The sequence below is a fragment of the Myotis brandtii genome, unplaced genomic scaffold (genome assembly GCF_000412655.1).
Source record: "Myotis brandtii unplaced genomic scaffold, ASM41265v1 scaffold4, whole genome shotgun sequence".
Taxonomy (NCBI): Eukaryota; Metazoa; Chordata; class Mammalia; order Chiroptera; family Vespertilionidae; genus Myotis; species Myotis brandtii.
In genome coordinates, this window is record NW_005365371.1 from 4,403,427 (window position 1) to 4,411,561 (window position 8,135).

The following is an 8,135-nucleotide window of genomic DNA, read 5'->3' on the forward strand; positions in this document are numbered from 1 at the left end:
TTTCCATCTCCCCACCTTGCCTGAAGCAGAGCTTTGATCCTTGGCTCGGGTGTCCTGTTATTGCCCCCCCCCCCCTCCCCTAGCCCTCCCCTGGGGCTGCTGGCTCTGATGCTAGTGTAACTGTGGACTAGCTCAAACTGGTCCTATTCTGCTTAAGATCTGCAGCCAAAGTTTAAACCTTGCATACACCACTAGTGAGTAACACTTGTGGACCCTTCACTGCTACCCCTTAAACCCTGTCCCGAATCCTGGATCAGGAAGACAGATTTAAAAAAGATATATTTTTACTTATTTCAGAGAGGAAGGGAGAGATAGAAACATCAACGATGAGAGAGAATCATTGATCAGCTGCCTCTTGCACACCCCGTAGCCCACAACCCCAGCATCGAATCATGACCTCCTGGCTCATAGATTGACACTCAATCACTGAGCCACACTGGCCAGGCAGTTTTGAGCCTTGTGTCCTGTCTCCTTGCCAGTCGACTTGCAAATAAAGCTCCTTTCTTTTCTCAAAAGCGTGAGCCATAGTATCAACTCTAGTGTGCAGTGGGCAGGGAACCTTCATTCGGTAACAGTTGGGCTCCTGTAGCTGACCCAGCTGGGCTTGGGTTTTTGTCCACTTTCCTCAGGATAACCTTGGCCTCATAGACTTCCCTCCCTTCCTCCCAGGTCTCCCCACACCCTGACAGGAAGCTGTGGCTCAGGAGCACAGGCAGTTGCAGAAGTTGGAGATGACAGAGCTCCCTGGGCAAGCAGGGGCCTCCCTCTATCCCCTCAAGATGACGGTGTGAGCACCTGACTCACCTGTAATTCACGCCTCAGCCAGCCCATGAGCAGACACTCAGGGAAGAAATGGAAGCTTTGAAGGGTTGAGTGGCTTCTTGAAGGTCCCACAGCTCGGGGCAGAGCCACACCCACATCCGGGCCGGAGTTGCTCCAGGCCTGCTCTGCAGCCCAGCTCTTCCTCCTGGTTGGGGCCCACTCACAACTTCTTGACAAGATACGAGGGGACGTGAGACATTGGGGCTGTGATCAGAAGAGTGGAAGGTTTTATTTTTTGTTTGATTGTTTATTCATTTCAAAGTGGAAATGATGAATAATTTAGACTACTTTAAAATTCAGAATATGGAATTTAAAGAACAAAGTAAAAATTACCCTTAAATTCCACCAACTGGAGAGAGTTACTGCTAACAGTTTGGTGAACAGATTTCCAGACAGCTCCGAGTGCGTGTGCGTGTGCGATTTTATGATAATGGGATCATACACTGTCTCATAATCTGTTCTTTTTACTCAACAATATGTCATGGAAATCTTTCCATATCAGTAAATATAGCTCTTAATGGCTGCAGACTACCCACTGTATTTCATTGCCCCAGCTTTCATTTATCAAAGCCAATACTGCTGGGCATGTGGATTGTTTCCCGTATTTCACTGCCATAAAAACTCCAGAGTGAACATGACCCCTCTGCCTTGGCCATTGGTCCACCTGCCGTCTTAGGGCACATTTCAGCAGGCTGATCTTAAAGAAGAGTCCCCGAGTCCACGGCCTTGCTCGGCTGCCTCACTCGAGTCCCCGATTCCTCCCTGGGGCTCAGAGGCCCCGTCCCAGGTGCCCTCGCAGCAGGCCAGCAGACACACACTCAGGGAGGCAGCTTTTCCTCCTTGGGCAGTGCTGGGTAAGGGACAGGAATGAGCCGTTGCCCCCGAGCTGTGACATTTCCAAGTCTGAAGACACCACCAATGCACAGAATCGGTCCTGCCCCCGTCCGGTTGGGGCTTGTAACTGCGAGGGGCTTGGCTTTGCCCTCGGGAGGCCAACGGGCCAGTGGAGACTGAAGCAACTTGGGCTAAGGCTGCCAGTGGGCCAGAGGGCATCCCTGCCAGGATGGGAGCCTGCGCTTGATGCTCCACTGACTCGTGCTGTATTAATTCTTCTATTCAGGAAGCCAGGTCTGAGGTAGGGGCTGAGCATGTGAAACTGAAGAAGACAAGGCTCCCAGTTGGTAGGGAAGAGGCCGCTCCACCCCGATGCTCAGCTCTGCCCACCGTGCCCTTTCCTGTGCTGTTGCCTCACATAGCAAGATGCTCCCTTTTCCAGCTATTGTGTCTGCTTTCTGGGCAGGAGAAGGGGAAAGAGCTATGTTAGCGCAGTTTGTCCTTTTAAAATGCCTTTCTGACACCCATACCCTCTAACTTTCCCATGTATTTCATTGGCCAGAACTGGGTTGCCTGGTCACCCATATTTTTAGCTGGGTTCATTGCGTTCCCAAACCACATTGTGGTCTGCTAGAAAGGAAAAAGGGGAGAAGGGTATTGGATGCCATGAAGTTGACTGGATTGGAATTTTTGGCTAAGAATGTCCTACTTGGTAAGTCACCAGGCCCTTCGCTTCATCCCGAAGTTGGCCACAGTAGAGAATATAGAGTGGAATTCTGCCGAGTTGGGGGTTTCTGCGGATATCAGAAGCTAGAAAGAGGAAGAGGGGCATTCTGGCCACACACCTTCCTCATGCTAATCCTTGAGTCCTCCCCTCTACCTGAAAGCCCTACTCGGAAATGCAGGGTGGGTGCAGGGGCGCAGGACCAGTGGGAGCAGGCAGTTTTGCTAGGCAGGGGAGTGAAGTCCAAAAGCTGCCCCAGAACCTCAGCACCTTCTGGGACACCGGGGCTGGGGGCTTAGGTATTGTCCTGCACATCCCATCCTCCCCATGGACAGCATGGTGGCCGTGGTCACAGGCCTCTCTCCCTTCCTCCAGGCTCGGCCCAGCTTCCTCCCTGAGGACCACTCACCCTTCCCACCCCAGCCGTCCACCTCGCTGGGGCAGGATCTGTCAAGCTATTGTGAGGCTCACACTTCCTTTTCTTTTTTTAAAAAAAATATATTTTTTATTGATTTCGGAGAGGAAGGGAGAGAGAGATCGAAACATCAATGATGAGAGAGAATCACTGATCGGCTGCCTCCTGCGCGCCCCACACTGGGGATCGAGCTTGCAACCCGGGCATGTGCCCTTGACCGGAATCAAACCCAGGACGCTTCAGTCCGCAGGCTGACATTCTATCTACTGAGCCAAACCAGCTAGGGCAAGCTCACACTTTCTTTAACGGCGGTCTTCAAAGTGAGATAGTCTGATCAGTAGCATCAGCATCACCTGAGACTTTGTCAGCAATGCACATTCTTGGGCCCAGCCCGGCCCCTGAGACTCTGGGGTGGAGCCCAGCCCTCTGTTTTCCAGCCCTCCAGGTGATTCTGATGCACGCTCGCTGGCTGACCACTGACGTAGAGGGGCTCAAAGGCTCTGAAACAGCGTCTGGGGTGTGGGTGGCACCCCAAAGGCAGCTGGGAAGGGCAGCACTCTAAAAAGGAGTCCACGTGGCCCTCCATGCTCCAGCACAGGCCAGACCAGGCGATAACGCTGTGAAGACTGAGATTTGGAGTCTAAGAATAACTGTTTAGAGCTAGAAACTGATATAATTTTATAGATTTGGGCACTGAGGCTGAGACAGTAGAAAGTATTTGTCTAAATTGAATAGCAAAAGTGGAACTAGAATTCAAGTTTCCTGAATCCTAAGTGAGAGACCCAATTTTTTTCCAAATTGAAACATTTTTAAAAAAAGGTGCTATTTATACCTATTGGGAGACTCTTTTAGAAGAATGTGGTTCTAAGGAACCATCCTCATGTGAAGAAAGCCCTGGGGAGGACTCTGAGGTGGGTGAAGCCTTGTCTGCCATGTGCTGTGTGGGCCAACCTGCCTGTCCTCACGGTTGTCACTCCCCTTCTCACTGCCCTTCTTCCACCAGCACAGAGGCCTCTCCAGATGAGACCAAGGTCAGGGGCAGTGGGCCTCGAGCTTACTTGTGTCTTCAGGGCCCTGAGAACAGGATCGCAGAGCTGGGCAGCTGTGCACACAGCAGGCCAGCCCACCCCAACCACTTGTGGGGCCCAGGACAAGAGTCTCCACAGAGGCCTACCTACCATGTGGCTACAGATTTAAAAGTTACAAACCAAACTAACAAACTTAAATAAAAAGTGTTTTGTCTTCCCCTTTAACAAATGAACCTTTATAAAGACTTGGCAGACTGGAATATGAGGTGCAGAGAGAACAGGCTCCCACCCCATAGCCCACCCTTCCTCTTCCCATCCAGGCTCCATCCCAGACTTGGAGGGGCCTGTGCATGTCAAGTGGACACCTCGGCCTGTTCATCTCCTGCAAAGAGCCACCTGTGACCACCGTTGGGAGGCAGGACCTGGAGAAGGGAGAGGCCTGTCCAGACTCTGGAGGCAGGCTCAGGACTGCTCAGGAGCATGGTGTACAAGATGGGGTGTGGCCCGACTGGCGTGGCTCAGTGGTTGAGCATCGACCTATGAACCAGGAGGTCATGGTTCGATTCCCAGTCAGGGCACATGCCCGGGTTGCAGCTCGATCTCCAGTGTGGGATCTCTCATCATTGATGTTTCTCTCTCTCTCTCCCTCTCCCTTCCTCACTGAAATCAGTAAAAACATAAAATTAAAAAAAAAAGATGGGGTGTGGGCTCTGGGCGAACGCATCCCTTTTCCTGTGACTTCTCCTGCGGCTGGAGGGGTGCCGTCAGAGAAGGACTTCAGCAGACGCCCCTGAGGGCTGCTCCTCACAGTGTGGGCACCACCTGGGAGCTGTGTAGAGCTGCTACTCTCAGCCACGCTCCAGATCCTACTGAGTCACAATCAGCATCCTAGCGAGGTTTGGGATTTGTGTGCACATCCAAGTTAGGAAAGCACTGCTCTAACGCACAAAACCCAGGCCCAGGGTCCCTCTTGTCCAGGTTTTGGGGGAACTAGCAGTAGGTATCAATAAGTATTTGCTCAATGAATGCCAAATGTCACCCAGAACAGGCCTGGTAGCCACCAGTTGGGGTGGCTGCCTGGCTCATAGCGCTTTCATTTCCTTTTTCTCTGGGGCCTCAGTGGCTGTTTTCACTGTGCCCCGGCCTGAGCTGATTGGTCCTATAGGAGTCACCTGGCCCATAATGGGCCAATCAGATGATCTCGGTCAGAAATTTGAAACTTAAGCCCAAAAAACAAGCTCCCGGAGTAATAAATAGCAAGTCATAGTGACCGTCTTTCCTGCACCTGTGATGTGCCAAGCATGGTGCTGAGTTTTATGTGCAGTATAATCCGGTCTTCACAACAACTTCAGCAAGTGGGTGTTATTGTTCTGCTTATTTTTCAAAGAGGAGACAGGGCTCGGATGTTAACTCTCCCAAAGCTCAAGGGGGCCAGGGCAGCACCGGGAGGGCTGAGGGATGGGCTGACACTGAGCATGTGGTGTGGGGTGGGGTGGGGTGGGGTGGTGTAGGGTGGGGTGGGGTGGTGTAGGATGGGACACTGTCGCCAGCATCTGCTGCCAGGTCTCCAGCCCCAGGATGACTGGGCCAACCACCCAGGAATGGCTGTGTGCAGGGGAGTGACCCCGGCTCTGGGAGATGGCTGCGGCCAGCGAGGATGGGTGGCCGGGGGACAGAGTGAAGGGCAGGAGATGTGGGAGAGGGGAGCATAGAGAACCTCCATTCCCCAAGCAAGAGCAGGGCGCTGGCCAAGACCAGCCGGGCCATCACGCTCCAGGACAGGCCCTCGAGCTCCCACTGTGAGGACTGCTGGAGGTCGGACCCCCTTTCCTCCCCGCAGTGAGTTAGCAGCTAACTTGCCGAAGGAAAGGTGTGGGCAGCAGATTGTGGGGGCACAGAGGAGGGGCAGGGAAGTGTGCATCTTCTTCTGTTCACCCCAAGAGGCTGAGGGGTGGAGGCAGCTGGGCTGTGCCAGGATGACGGAGGCCCCGTGAGGCCCGAGGACCGGTCCATAGGGGAGAGGGCAGCGGGGGCCTCACGGGCTGGAGGCCAGACTGGACCCTGATTCCGGTTCTCAGGGAACAGGGCTCTGGTGGAAACTGCCACCTGGGCAGGGGTGTGGCCTGGGGCAGGTCGGCCTCCCACCACCTCAGACGACAAACCAATCAGCAGCAGGAAGTTCTATCAGAACCCCCGCCTCAGCAGGTGCAGGGCTGTTTGGCTTTATTGAAAACACACCATCTTCTCTGGGCACTAACACAGTGGGGCCACCTGCTGTCACCCTCACAGTCCACACCGCACTCACTCAGGCCACACCTCGGGCGCTCACCGCGCAGGGGCCACCCGCTGGCGGCTTTCTAACCCAGGGCAGCCATATGGAATACACTTCTCACTGCACGGATCTCCCTTAAAAACATCAAACAATCATCAGTCAGAGAAGAATCCTTTGCTGCCCCAGTGGAGAGGGTCCACAGCTTGAGAGCAGAGGGGCTCCTCCTGGTGGCGGGTGGGGGGGCGCCTTGCCCAGCATGGGGGCCAGGACCCCTCAGGACGGTGTGACGATGGCCAGGATGCTGCCAGGGGCCTCCTTTGCTGCTGAGGGATGGCGGGGACCCCACGCCCACAGGTGGGGGCGCAGCACTGGGAGCCCCGCTTGTTGTCAGTGTCTCTGAGACGCCGCAGACTGAGCTGGAAATAGCTCCAGGCCCTCGCGGCTCCCGGTCTGCTGCCGAGGGGCCTGCTCCTGTTTCTTCTCTCTCTTTAGTTTCTCAGGGAGCAACATTCAGGATGAGCGCTCGCAGTGCTGGAAAGGTCTTCTGGCTCCTCAGACAACTGTGGCAATAATGGGGTAGAGAGAGGACCCTCTCCAGGCACTTCCTCCGACTCACAGGGACAGGAGGAGGGGCCCTTCCTCTGGGAAAGTGGCTTCAGGTCACCCAGGGCCCGTGGCTCTTCTGACAAAGAGAAAGGCACCTCCCATTCCCAGTGCCTCAGAGGTCCTCGAGGTCCGGCCGCCCCTGCTCCAGGCCCCGAGCTCCCGGGCAGTCAGTCCCTGAGGCTCAGCCCTTCGCTCTGGACCCAACTGCTGCTGCCCGGTGGGCAGGCATGGCCGCGTGGGGGGGGGGGGGGGTGTCACACTGCTGGTGGAGAAGGGGGTGATCTGAGATGGGGCCGAAGAGGAGGAAATGCAGGAGGAGGGACTCCTGCTGACTGGGCTTCACCCCAGGGCAGAGCCTGGTGCAGCCGGATTCACTGAATGGCAGGGCAACAGCATGTCTAGCTCTGAGCCTCCCTCCTTACAGCAGACAGATGTTCAGGCAGAATTTTAGACCCTGACCCTGCCTCGGGCCCCAGGCCTCTTAAAAAATCTTACTAAGGAGCATTTCCTTGGTCTGAGGAGCCCTGGAGGGTGTCGTCCCAGTGGCCCAGCCCCGGCCTCCCTGGCCTCGCCAGCCCAGCAGTCGGGGGGCCAGTGGTCTGGGCCACACCAAGAGAACGTGGGGCTGCGGTGCCAGAGGCGTTGGCTCCGTGGAGGGCCTGGCTGCAGCTCACCTGGTGGATGCCGTGGTGGACAGACACAGTCCTCAGGAGGGAGGCTGGGACCGAGTCTTGAGGGGCGGGGGCTGATGGAGGGCAGGGTCCTTCTCCAGAGGGGAAGTGGGAACCAGCAGGGAGGGGCCAGCAGGCCCTGTCATCTCACAGCCCCCCTGGGCAGCTCCAGCAGAGGGGCCGTGTGGGAAGTCCGGCTCAGCCTGTTTCCTTGGTAACTGGCCTTTTCCAAGCCCAAGCCTGTGCGGCCCCAGGTGGTGGGAGCTGCAGGTTTGCGGGGCGGCAGTGCCAGCGGCGGGTGGGCCGTGCCTGGGAGGCGGGCCAGCTGCCTCAGGTGCAGAGGGACAGGTGGTGCGGGGAAGGCAGAGGCTGGGTTCCAGCAGGAGAGACCTGCTTGCGTCCAGCGCGAGGTTGGGGGACTTTTCTTGCACATCCATCTTTTCCCACTTGGAAGCAATCACAGGCACTTCAGTGTCGGATCACAGCTCTGAGGAGCTCCATGGTGTCTCACACTTCCTCTCCCATCACACGTTTCTCGCTGAGTGTTTGCTGGGTTTACTGAGGAGAACAGCCTTATTTATAGAGGTTTCTGGGTCGGTTTCCATTCCAAGGGAGGGGGAGGCTTGCCCAGGGCCGCCTCAGAGGGAGGGCTGGAGTCATTCCTTTCAAAATTATAGCGCCTGTATATTTATGTAGTTGCCTCATCCTTTCTGAAGGTTATTTTTAGCCTTTCTATTCATTATCCAGGTCTGTCTGGGTGACA

The 8,135-nt window shown here is 55.5% G+C and overlaps 1 protein-coding gene across 1 annotated transcript in view; it reads right to left on the reverse strand.

Annotated features, from left to right (window-relative positions):
* Nucleotides 1–2,350: 2,350 nt before the first annotated feature.
* MFI2 (antigen p97 (melanoma associated) identified by monoclonal antibodies 133.2 and 96.5) overlaps nucleotides 2,351–8,135 on the reverse strand; it is a 32,090-nt gene continuing 26,305 nt past the window's right edge. Inside the window, exon 17 of the mRNA XM_014545236.1 lies at nucleotides 2,351–2,466. Within this exon, the coding sequence (XP_014400722.1) occupies nucleotides 2,351–2,466 (116 nt within the window). The remainder of the gene's footprint in view (nucleotides 2,467–8,135) is intronic.